The sequence below is a fragment of the Lepidochelys kempii genome, chromosome 1 (assembly GCF_965140285.1).
Source record: "Lepidochelys kempii isolate rLepKem1 chromosome 1, rLepKem1.hap1, whole genome shotgun sequence".
NCBI lineage: Eukaryota > Metazoa > Chordata > Testudines > Cheloniidae > Lepidochelys > Lepidochelys kempii.
Window position 1 is genome coordinate 111427783 of NC_136380.1, and position 13524 is coordinate 111441306.

General features: G+C 39.9%; 1 protein-coding gene across 15 annotated transcripts in view; it reads left to right on the forward strand.

Annotated features, from left to right (window-relative positions):
- Positions 1-13524, forward strand: part of MCF2L (MCF.2 cell line derived transforming sequence like) — a 267170-nt gene that overhangs the window by 143180 nt on the left and 110466 nt on the right. For all 15 annotated transcript variants that reach the window (XM_073350279.2, XM_073350166.2, XM_073350186.2 and 12 more), the window contains one exon: positions 2092-2175. In XM_073350279.2, the coding sequence (XP_073206380.2) occupies positions 2092-2175 (84 nt within the window). The remainder of the gene's footprint in view (positions 1-2091; positions 2176-13524) is intronic.

Below are 13524 nucleotides of genomic sequence, written 5' to 3' on the forward strand. Positions count from 1 at the left end.
ATAACGCAACCCGATATAACACAAATTCGGATATAATGCGGTAAAGCAGCGCTCTGGGGGGTGGGGCTTCGCGCTCCAGCGGATCAGCATGTCTGGCTCCGACATACTGCTCTGAGCGGCGTGTTAAGGGTGCCGGGCTGGGGCCGAGGGGTTGGATAAGGGGGGTCTTGGTGGGCAGTCAGGGGACAGGGAGCAGGGGGGGTTGGATGGTTCAGAGGTTCTGGGGACAGGGCAGTCGGGATGGGAAATGGGGGGCATTGGATAGGGCGTGGGAGTCCCGAGGGTCCTGTCAGGGGGCGGGGGTGTGGATAGGGGTCGGGGCAGTCAGGGGACAGGGAGCAGGGGGGTTGGGTAGGAGGTGGGGTCCTGGGGAGGGGATTGGATGGGTCAGGAGTTCTGAGGGGTCAGTCAGGGGGCGGGAAGTAGGTGGGGGTCAGATGGGGGAGGGCCAGGCTGTTTGGGGAGGCACAGCCTTCCCTACCCAGCAAGTTCAATATAAAGTGGTTTCACCTATAACATGGTAAGATTTTTTGGCTCCCGAGGACCGTGTTCTATCGGGGTAGAGGTGTATGCCCAAATGTTATTTACGTAGCAAAAGCATACTCCAGGACTGGAAGCAGAAACAACAGGACAGTCTGAGTATAACTGTTTTTATCCCCGTTCAACTCTTCTCTCCTGGCTTAGACATATCAGGAACCAAACATATTTGTGGACCCTGTCACAGTGAGCGTTCAATAACTGCAGGTAGTACTAGACTGGCACTATTCTATTTGATCAGATCTACATTTTAAAATGGATATTATCTATAATATTATTTAGGGATTTTAATTGACAATTCACTGTCACACATTCTCAGTTCTGTCTGTCAGACTCAATCATGTGCTGGCACTAGTATTTCAATGCATATTAATGTGAGGGCAAAATGAAATATAAAAGACCAAGTGGGTGTCAGACACATTTAAAAACAGGTGGATGAAAATGAGGAACGGTGGCATGATGGTCCACAACAAAACAAGAACAATGCAGAGAAATACTTTCATACAATCACAGGAGCAACAATATTTAATTTTTAGATTACCTGAGAGAATGAGACCACAGCAGGAAGAAAGAAACCACAAATCTAAAACTGGGACAACCATGCTTCCTTGTCTGACAATCATATTTGAAGTTTTAGCTGTGGCAGGAAATTAAAGAATTGGTAAAGCTTGGTTATATTTGTCATTAAGCAAGCTAAAATAGTAGGTATTAAAATCCCATGCTTCCAGGAATAATTTGGTCACTGAAGGTATCAGGAAATATATTCTTCCATGTTTATTATAGCTCAGTTAACCCAGGTGCATTACCTGTGGGGAAGGCTCCTTCCTCTGAAGTGTGTCTTACCCATCCGATATAAGTGCCAATCATTGCCCTGCTATTTAGACACCGGACACCAGGCTAGATGGACCAATGGTCTGATTTGGTATAGTAAATTTTATGTTCCTATCATAAAGAATATACATTGTAAAACCTTTTATTATTCTTAAAAATATTCATTCAACTACATTTGGATTTAATGGCTAGTGTAGTGAGTGCAATTCTGAATGTACATGTTGCTTCTTCATGAAAACTTTTAGACATATTGAGAAGTCTGGAGATGCCTACATAATTTTATCCAACATTCTGACAAGGTTACTCTGTGTACATTACAGCAGGGTCTCAGGGAGAGTTGACTACATATGAATAGCACCATTTTCTACTTTTTAAAAAAAATATCTGAGCAGGTTGTAATGAAATTTGAGTTTGAACTTCAAGTGCAAAATCAGATTTACCTCTATCACATAGTATAATCACATCAAAAAATATTGGACTCAACAGCCATCCTATCCTCCTTACTATCAGCAAAGCTGTGTTACTTGTAATTATTTGTGAATGTATCAGTCCTGCTCCACATGGAAAACCAAATGAATTGCTCTTGCCAGAAGACTGAATGATTTTCTTCAAACACGTGACAAGTGTTTCAAAATTTGAATAGCTCTGTCACTGCTCTAGAACTGAGAGTTTGTGTGGACCGTGATTCTCTGTAAAATGACATAGCATTGTTTTTTGTTTCAGAAGAAATCATGCATCAGGATATCATTCCCCTCTGTGCTGCAGATATTGAAGACCAGTTAAAGAAGCAATTTGCCTATCTGTCAGGTAAAGACTGGAAAGTTCCTACTGTATCGATTGTTCAAATGTGCGGTTTCAGCTGTTGGTTTCTATCCATACTTTCACATAGTCACTGAACACTATTATCAGGGCATCCATCATTTTGCGATCTGTATTTAGAATTATTCATAAAGAGATGCAGTTCTGGAATTTATAAAAAAAAAATTAAATATGATTGACACTTGAATTATTTATATCATCTCTAGTAGTGCTAGCTGGTTGGCTTAGTGGGCAACACCACAATGCTCTATAGATCTGTAGATAAGGAGACCCAGGTCTGAGGCTAACCTCAGATAATCACACATGGGTCAGCAGGAGATGATAAAGTTGTAAAAAACTGAAGGAGGACATCAGGATTTAGCCTACTGTATAGAGAACTTTGTGAACTGAGACTTGAAAAACTCTGTGTTTGATTAGTCTTAACCCAGTTACTAAAAGGAGCTTTTTTTAAAAAAAAGAAACAAAACCCTAAATATATATTAGATTATGTTGCAAACTTACTCACTTATCGTGGGTCAAGAAACAAGAAAAAATTAGATTTCTTACCCTTTGACATGCAGAGAATGTAATCGTAAGTATACATGTCCCCAACGGATTACACGGAAAAAAATGCCCCATTAGTTTCTCCTTGCCCCACACAGCTGCTCCCCCAACAGAACTAGACTTCTTCCGCCTTTCTACCCATCTCTCAAACCACCCACACAATGTTGAAAACTAGTCATTCCTTTCCCTCAAAAAAGGCCAATTCATTCCTAATCCCATCCTGTCCCCAAATCTCCCACCTTGTTATTAGCCAGCCATATGATTCTGCTTTCTCTGTGTCCATGAGGGTTCATTCCTAGACACTGCCTTCCCATCCTCCAACTATAAGAACATAAGAATGGCCATACTGGGTCAAACCAGTGGTTCATCTAGCCCAGTATCCTGTCTTCCGGCAGTGGCCACTGCCAGGTGCTTAAGAGGGAATGAACAGAACATGTTTTGCTGAAGCCACGCCATATCAAGTAAGCCTGACCCCTTACTGAAACCACTGAGCAGGTCTCTACACAGAACTGAAATACAAAAGAGCGTTGACAATAGTCAGGACTCTGTTTCTGAGAAACTACTGACAATGCAGTAAAATCATACCATAAATGTGCCATAATGCTTATTGAAAAACATAATTTCAACTACACATACAAAATGATGGGTCTAAATTAGCTGTTACCACTCAAGAAATAGATCTGGGAGTCGTCATCAGACAGTTCTGTGAAAATATCCACTCTGTGTGCAACGGCAGTCAAAAAAGCTAACACTGTTAGGAAACATTAGGAAAGGGATAAGATAACAAGACAGTAAATATAATGCCACTATATAAATCCATGGTATACCCATACCTTTAATACTGTGTGCAGTTCTGGTCACCCTATCTCAAAAAAAGATATGTTAGAAACCAAAAAGGTACAGAGAAGGGCAGCAAAAATGATTATGGGTATGGAACAGCTTCCACATGAAAGATTAAAAAGACTGGGATTTTTCAGCAGAGAAGAGACGACTAGAAGGGGATATGATAGAGGTCTACAAAATCATGAATGGTGTGGAGAAAGTGAATAAGAAAATGTTGTTTACTCCTTCTCATAACACAAGAACCAGGGTGTCACTCAATGAAATTACAAGGCAGCAGGTTTAAAACAAACAAATAGAAGTACTTCTTCACACAACACACAGTCAATGGAACTTGTTGCCAGGGGATGTTGTGAAGGCCACAACTATAGCAGGATTCAAAAAAGAATTAGGTAAGTTCAGGGAGGATAGGTCTGTCAATGGCTATTATCCAGGATGGTCAGGAACGCTCCGCCTACCCCATGCTCTGGGTAGCCCTAGCCTCTGATTGCCAGAAGCTGGGAGTGGATGACAGGGGTGGTTCACTATCTGATTGCCTGTTCTGTTCATTCCCTCTGGGGCACCTGGCATTGGCCACTGTTGAAAGACAGGGTACTGAGCTAGATGGACCATTGGTCTGACCCAATATGACCATTCTTACGTTCTTATGCCTATCCCAGTCTCTGTGGGAGTGATGTTAGATAGACCCTGAGGCCCTTGGAAGGGGAGGTGCAGGCTCAACTGCTCCAGACCCTTCCCCCACTAGCCCAGAGCACATGGAGTTTTTGCCGAGGTGGAAAGGGGGACAAGAGAGGCGAGATTTCTCCATCAGTGCCTGCTTCCCAATGGCCAGATTGTGGGGGAAAGGACAGCCGATTGGCTCCCCGAGTTTCCCCCATCCCCTTTCTGTACGTAAAGCCTTTGTTGGTGTGCAGCAGCCATCTTGCTGGAGTTGCTGCCCTGCCCAATAATGGAGGTATAGTTTGAACTGCAATTAGCACCTCCTCTCCATTAAAATGAATAAAGTTGTGGCCTTTCTGTGCAGAAACAGAGATGGATATGTTTCATTCTCCTGTGTGTCCTGATCAATGCAGTGCATTGCTCAGTACAGGTGCATTAAATCTCATTGTGTTCATTGTTGTTCATTAGTTATAATGACTGTTTCCTTTCTATTGTATGGGCTGAACTTGAGGTTTATTTCTTCTGTGATGCTGATCATTTTTTTTAGGCTTTGTCTACACTGCGCACCTTTTAGCAACCTGGCTGTGTCGCTACAGCCATGCCACTAAAAGTTGTGCAGTGTAGCCGCTGTTTGTGGGCAGGAGAGAGCTCTCCCACTGACCAAAAAACTTCCATCCCCAACGAGCGGCGGTAGCTTTGTTGGCAGGAAAGTGATCCTGCCAACAAAGCGCTGTTCACACCGGCGCTTTTCGTCACCAAAACTTTTGTCTTTCGGGGGGGGGTGGTGGTGTTGTGTTGTTGTTGTTTTTTTAACACCTCTGAATGACATAAGTTTTGTCGTTCATTTGCCAGCGTAGAGAGAGCCTTAATGTCTGGGGAAAAATAAGCGGAGGTATTTTGTCTTAAAGTAAAGACGTACTCGATATTGGAGGGGCCGGTTGGAAGTGAAGGACCCTCTGGTATTTAATGTAAAATTCTCTTGTCATGTGTGAGGTCTGTGATGCTCCAAGGGCTTGTCCTACACTTAAAACTAAACTACAGTGTCTCCTGTAGCACTTCAGCATAGACCATACCTACGCTGGTGGGAGAGGGTCTCCCATTGCTGTAGTTAGTCCAACTCCCCGAGAGGCAGTAGCTCAGACTATAGACAAATTCTTCCATCAGCTTAGTGCTGTCTGTGCTGGGACTTAGGTCTTCTTAATAACACTACTCCAGGTGTGGATTTTTCATGCCCCTTAGCAGCATAGTTAGGGCCCTACCAAATTCATGGTCCATTTTGGTCAATTTCACGGACATAAGATTTTAAAAATCAATAATTTCATGATTTCAGCTATTTAAATCTGGAATTTCATGGTGGTGTAATTGTAGGGGTTATGACCCATAAAGGAGTTGTGGGGGGGGGGCCACAAGTTTATTGTGGGGGTAGGTGTGGTTCTGCCACCCTTAACACTTTGCTGCTGCTGGAGGCGGTACTGCCTTCAGAGCTGGGATCTCTGCTCTGAAGGCAGCCCCACCAGCAGCAACTCCCAAGTAAGGGTGGCACGGGATGGTATTGCCACCCTTATTTCTTCACTGCTGCTGGTAGGGCTCTACCTTCAGATCCGGGTGCCCGGCCATCAGCCACTGCTCTCCAGCCACCCAGCTCTGAAGGCAGCACAGAAGTAAGGGTGACAATACCACAACTCCCCTAAAATAACCTTGTGCCCCCCACAACTCCCTTTTGGGTCAGGACCCCCAATTTGAGAAATGCTGGTCTCCCCTGTGAAATCTGTACAGCATTGGGTAAAAGCACACACAAGACCAGATTTCACAGGGGGAGACCAGATTTCACTGTCTGTGACACGTTCTTCATGGCCGTGAATTTGGTAGGGCCCTAAACATATTTATGCCGACCTAATTTTCGAGTGTAGACCCAGCCTAAGTTTCTGTTTCCTAACTAGGGGCAAAAAAAAATGCTCGTGATCATGTTATGTAAGAAACAGTCTTACTAGATAACTGCAAGAAGGATTTACTACTTTTTTCCAACTGCCATGAGTTAAACCTATTATGAATAGAATAGATGCAATCCAATTGAATGCAATTTAAGATTCCTTAGCGCCTTCCCTCCCCCCCAAGATTACTTTTCACACAGCCACAAGCATCTTCAGCACTCATTGTCCACAGTGCAGTGGAGCTGAATAAGAGCAGCCATTTCTCATTCCAGTTTATTGAATTTGTACTTAACCGCTCGATCTGTTATGAGTAGATGTTTTTGTTTTAAAAGCTAGTGCAGCTGTTTAATGATGGGTTGTGAGCATTATTTACCTTTTTTGTTGCAGTTTATCGTTCTAGTGCAATTTGACTTTTTAATGCATTGTGTCTATTTTTGCACTCCATATTTATCCTAGTGTTCATATTAGTGTGCTAATAGTTAACTTTCAGTGCTTTCCGATACAGTGTTGCTATGGGTTCTGGGAACACAAGAGCAGTGTTTAATATTCTGTCACTGAAGTTATGTAACAGCTTACTCACACTTGCATTGTGACTTTGCTGCTATGCTGTGTAGGATATTTATTTTTGTCTTGGGAGTGCTGGGATTTTTTTTAATACTTGTTTGATCTTGTAATGTAAAATAAATTACAATTGAGGAAAGTATATAGATTTAAGAATATTTTTATTAAATAATTTCCCTTTAAGAGCTTTTAGGCTTGGTGTATTATTTATTGTCTTAGGTAGATACACTTAAAATGTAGCAAAAAAAGCAGTGCTGCATATAGTTGAATATGCAGTATTTTCTCTAATAAAATATATTATTTATTTAGCTCGAATGTAGGACTGTAACAGGAAGTCACTGAACCTCAGCACAAAGTCCTATCACCCCTTATGAGTAGAGACCACGGCCTTTTCCAAACCTCTTTTTGTGATCGTGGATACCTCTGGATCAGTTAACTCTGTTGCCTCTTTTTCCCTTAAGGGTAACAATTCTTTCATTTCCTGGGGTTGGCAGACAGCATTTTTCTCCCTATGTCAATAGCCCCAGCCAAGTTATACTTGAAATTAAACAAAATACTTTGTATTTAAGAAATAGAGAAATGAAATAGTAAAACTAAAAAAAGCTTTTAAACGTAACCCTGTTTAGTGACAAGCTTCGAAAAATCATACTAGTACAGACTGAGTTTAAAGACTGTAGCTGTTGCTCTTAGTATGCAGACATTCGTTCCACCTAATCTATGGGTAGCAGTCCGTCCAAACTCCAGTTTAGCTCCAGACGGGTCCAAGTGATCCATTTATGTAGTAAGTTCATGCCCACACCCTCCTTCCCCACAATTAAAATGTTGTTCCTTGACATGTCCCTTTATTTTTCCGTTTACTCATTGTTCTCTCTACAGAAGAACTTTTCTTGTTTTGGAAAACAAGTAACATTTTCATTAGAATGTTCAGACATTCGACCAGCTGTTCCTCTCAGACATCAGTTTGAATAACTCACTCCCTATAGCGGTATTTTTCTTTTACTTCACTGTCTCTTCTATTTTACTTGGTATTTTACTCTATTTTTTTATCTTTGTTACTCTTTGATACACAATCTTCTAATTTCCTTCTGTGCTTCAAAGAGTTCTCTCAAGCCTTTGTTACCTTTTCCAAGGACATTCTCTCCCTCTGTGGGTGATAAACACCTTGCTAGGGCTTTGTTCATTAGCACTTCATGTTATTTTCTCACTCAGATACTTGCTCAGATTTTTTTTTCTCCCCTGAGTGAGAAGTTGCCATATTTCCTTTATATTCACACTTAAACTTCCTGCAGTTGTTTACGCACAGGTACGTTATAATACAATATAGATGAGTAAGAATAGACAGACAAGTGTATCTTATCAAAATATTATCTGCACAAATTAATTGTCACAAGCACCTTGAACATCATAAAACATGATAAAATACAAATGACTTCTGGCCACCACAAATAGTGAACCACTCATTCCAGCTGCCTTTTCTATGTCTCGTTCTCTGGTACAACATATAATGTCAAACAAAATGTAGATTAGATAATAATGGTAAGAGATTCACTATCTCCTTTAACATAACTGTTCTATAATACACATTTACACCTTTGTTTGTAATTCCCGTATTACCTGTCTTTTCTGATAATTATGAATACTTTTTGCAATTACAACTTGAAAATTCACCAGCAGAAATTGTAATAAAATATATTACTTCCCCACCTTGTCCCGCTAATATCCTGGGACCAACACAGCTACAACAACACTAAACAGATCTCCCCAGTTGGGGATTCCCTTACCATGGTGGAGTCCTGAGCAGATGTACATCTATGCCACCCCCATTGCAGCCCCAGGATAAGGAGGGGGTGTAAAGCTCTGCTGTGCTCTGGCAGTTCTTGGCTGGTGGACAGTCCCTCGTGGGGCCCTATCCAGCCAGCATAAATTAGTACTCATAGAACTGGCCACCAGATCAGCAACTGGCTCCTTTGCCCCAACTAGCGGCAGACAGAAGGTGCACTGTAGAGAACCTGTGCCCTTATTTTCATGTTCTTTGTAGTCTCTTATGACTCCCCTGAACAGAAGGAAAAGGTGCTTTACAAATTAAAGGAAATGACCGCAAACTACTTATTAAGCCTCTATCTGGTGGGAGGCATAACTGATTTATAGCTGTAGGGTTCTCTACATTTGATTCTCTTTGATTTTGTTCTTCTTTTGTCTGTTAAAGTAGACAAAACCCCCATTGAACGTGTAGCCATGTTGAACCTGTTTTATAGTATATGCTTTCAAGAAAATAAAAAAAAATATAGTATGTTAAACCCTCAGCAAAAGAAAGACTGGAAACTACATGTGTGCAGACTAGCCAGAGCAACCTTAAATTTTGGAATTTTGTGCTTTGATTTAACAGTTTTAATATTGTATTCATGCTAGTGCTTTGTATTAAATTAATCTTGTTTTCAAGGGGGCAATAGAATGAATCTAAAGTTTAGAGGTCATCTTGGATATCTTACAGCTTCTGGTGGTTTTCAGAAACCAGACAGGTGGTATAAGTTAAGATGAAATTTTGATGAGCAAAGTCAGGAATTAAACAAATCTATCTATAGATAGATATAATATACCAGGTTCTCAGGTGGCGTAAATTGGTATAATTCCTTTGACCAAAATGGAGCTGAAATGCCCAAACTGAGGATCTTAATCAATACATTGTGGGGCGGGAGAAGGGGGAGGTTAAATCCACATTGTCAGTGGGACAGCTGTTACCACTTTCCTTGCATTGTTCCAGAGTTTTAAAATTTTAAAATAAAAAGTTGAAGTACTAAACTTACTTTTGGTGCCATACCCAATTTTTTTAAATGGATTATTTGGCCAAAAAGCATTAGATTTCAAATACATTCGCACATTTGGCTAAATTGTAATCCAGTGTAGTTTGTAACTACAGATACTTTTGAATCCCTCTGGATTAAATGCAACCTAAGAAGAAACACAATATGTGTAAAACTTCTTTCTTGTTCCAAAACAAATGTTTCAACACATTTTTCTTCTCTGATCTTTTTGCTGTCTAAGGAAAGCAATATAATGAATAAGAATAATGAAGATTTTAATCAACTCATACAGTTAAAATTGTTCACGAGTATGTTGAGTACTTCTGTTAATAAGTCAATTTTTTCATTATAGAAAATGGAAATTCCAAATCAGGAGGAAGCTTATTTCCAAACACTGGGTCTTCAGGCTTGCATTGACTTAGAAGTTAATAATATGAGTCCCAAGTGCTTGATTCTTCCATTCCTCTGTATGGAGTGATGCCAATACAGCCAAATTAGGGCTTTTAAACTACTGGTCTAGATTTGGGCCACTTAAGCATGCTAATATTTTTGGGTTTTGTCTACTTATATCAATCAATGGAGGGACACCATCCATTTTTTGAAAACCTGAATCAGTTACAACTTCCCACCATGGATTTAGGTCTGTGGATCCCTGTCCTTACTCTTTTTAACTAATATCATTTGCTTTCTAATTACCCCCTTGCCATATCATGTCCATTACCCTTCCTGACCAAAAGGACTGGAAAAAGTGCTTTTGAGAATCCATTAGTACCATCCCTTACTCAAGTGGAATGGTCACTACTGAACGTTGCACAGCTGCCCTCCATCTTTCTCCTACCATTTCACCAAAAAATCTGAGAAACCTTCTTCACTATTCCCAAACCCTTCTAGCCCTAAGAAGAAGAATCTGTGTGCAGCTTATCTGTTTGGGGGCTTTTTTCTTTCTGTAAAATGATTTTTGATGCTAGCCTATGCTGCTCTTCTGCTATGACTGAATCGACAAGTGTATTAATCAACGATTTAAGCAGAGAATTCTTCTTTACTTGAAGTCTTTTATTCATTTTACTGGAGTGCAAGTAATTCCGTCACTTTGTGATTTCACGTTAGCACCATACTGAGATGAAAACGTTATTAATCATTTCTTGTTTGAGATTGTACATCAGATAATTGATGGCAACATGCTTGGATACCATTGTATAAGAACCTGAATAGAGCAGAGCATCATGAAGTCTTAGTTTGCTATGTCTATATCCACCCTACAAGTCCTTCTGTAATCACGCTTCTTCCATGACATTTGCAAACCCTCATCCTCCTTTCATGAAGTGTTACATTACAGAAAATAAAATAAAAGTAGAACTTCAGTATGTGTAGAAAACACCACCACTTTGTCACCCATATGTTGTCTGTTTGGATTTTAAGTTTTTCAAGGAAAGGACCTTGTCTTTACACTTATCTGAAAGGTGCTCTGCATGGTTTTCGGTAGTATATCAACAATGAGAGAGACTGGGATTTTCAAATGAGTCCAAAGGAATTAGGCACCAAACTCCCATTGGATTTGGGTGTCTAGCTCTTATGGTCTCTGTTAAAATTCCCAGCCCTGGTGTACCGTAGTTCTCTAGTGAAACAGTTATCTATTTATTTTTATTTAAATAATTAAAACATGCCTATACAAAGCTCATGGTGCTTTTGTGCATAATTAATATTAAAACTTAAGCCCCCAGTATTATTAAAATGGTCAAACAGGAACTCTGCCTGCCAGCCACCTACAAAAAAAAAATCCTTTCTACCCCTTTGTTGTTGCAGGAAATATAAGCTCAATTTTCTCTAAAAAACCTATCAGATAGATGTTGTATGCAGCCGGCCTAGAAGATTATCAAATTCAAGCCACTTCAGACTGAGGAGGAAGAGCAGAGTCCCGAGTCCCAGAGCCCTCGCAGAGAACACTCTACTGGCAGACCCCTCTCTTTTAAAACAAGAGGGATCCGACTCAAGCACCGCAGCTGGCTGCAGCTGGGTCAGTGTGTCACAAAGAGAGAGGCTGTCCCTCAGATAGGCAGGTCCAGGCAGGCTCGATTAGTAATTGAGGAATTGGTTCCCATTAAAAATTGTTAATAGTTGAAAGAACAGGAGTACTTGTGGCACCTTAGAGACTAACAAATTTATTTGAGCATAAGCTTTCGTGAGCTACAGCTCACTTCATCGGATGCATAGCTCATGAAAGCTTATGCTCAAATAAATTTGTTAATCTCTAAGGTGCCACAAGTCCTCCTTTTTCTTTTTGCGGATACAGACTAACACGGCTGCTACTCTGAAACCTGTTGAGAAATCTAGGACTTTCAGGCTTATAAATGGAAGGGGGACAAATGTATTCTTATCTTTTTGACATTTTGCTTTTATCCTTCATATACATCAGAAATGAAAAAAATCTCACAAGTCAGCTGCTTGAAAATGTGAGGCTACTTCTACAGAATATTCCTCCGTTGTTTTTTCCCAGTCTGTTAATCCCTTGGGAAACTGTTGTAACATCTCATAGATTTTAGGGAGTTACACTGGCATAAAACTGGAGTTATGCAGCAGTGAATCAGGCCCCAAAGATCTAAATTGTAACTAGCTTCAATAGAATGGGCTGTTTTTATGAATCAAGATTGTTCATGAGAGTAATAACTCCTGCAGATTCAAATCCCAGGGTTGGGAGTTACCTGTAGGTAAATTGAAAAGATCCGGGAAATGTTATCTGCCTTTCCTTCATATACATAGGATCATGATGTTCTGTACTCACCTAACCTAAATAGGAGCTGGTTCATGAGGATGCTTTCAGGCACGTGCAATTAACAAAATATTCATAAACACAAGTTAAGACTTATTAAAAGGTAGATGAATTTATGCCTCATTCATAAGCAGCTTCACTCAAAGAATCAAGATCTATGGAACATCAACATTTAAAAAAAAAACAGATTACCCCAGAAAAATATATGGCATACAAATAATAATTAGAAAAGGAGTACTTGTGGCACCTTAGAGACTAACCAATTTATTTGAGCATAAGCTTTCGTGAGCTACAGCTCACTTCATCGGATGCATACTGTAGCTCACGAAAGCTTATGCTCAAATAAATTGGTTAGTCTCTAAGGTGCCACAAGTACTCCTTTTCTTTTTGTGAACACAGACTAACACAGCTGTTACTCTGAAACCTGTCAAATAATAATTAGTACTTCAAGTCAAATGACTCCAAAATTTGTTTCCTGCAGGAGGGCCCTGAAGTAGAATATCATTTAATCACATGCCTAGCTTTAAGCATGTGGTGATGTGTTGCTAGATAAATATTAGTGTTACAGTAAACTGATAGTTTTAAACTTTAAAACATATATTGCAACCACATTACTCTTTTTTTGTTTGCTTGTTTCTGGCTTTCTGATTTGTAGAAATTAATTGAGGCAAAGCAAACAGCCAAGAGGAATACCACAGGCTATTTATAGTGGATATCTGTTTAAAACTGCTACATTTCAGACTTTGGAAAGAAGTCCCTCCTATAGTGAAAAAATATATTCTAGAGAAACCCAAACACTTACAGAGTTTAGGATTCTTTGAGATGTAGAAATAAAAATTATTTTGAATAGGAAGAATATTTTTACTAAAACTAATAGAGGAAAATATTTGCTCACTGGGAAGGGAAAAAGGAAAAGAGATTAAGATCATCAAAACTGACCTTGACTTATGTTTGTTTTTGAATATTTATATGGTTAAAATTAACTTTCATATGCTAATGCTTGGCTCAGTCATAAAGGGTATGCTGCGAAGCCATGCTATTTGCACAGTAGTTATCATTTTTCCTCTTGGAATGCATCCTGGATGATTCATTTTTAATACAGTTTACATTCAGGAGTTTTACAGAGATATCACGGTGTTGCATGAAAGTAAGCTGACCATAGTAACACAAAGTAATCAGAGTAACACAGAGTAGCAATATATACGCTTTTCTGATTACGGATGTTTTGGAGCGA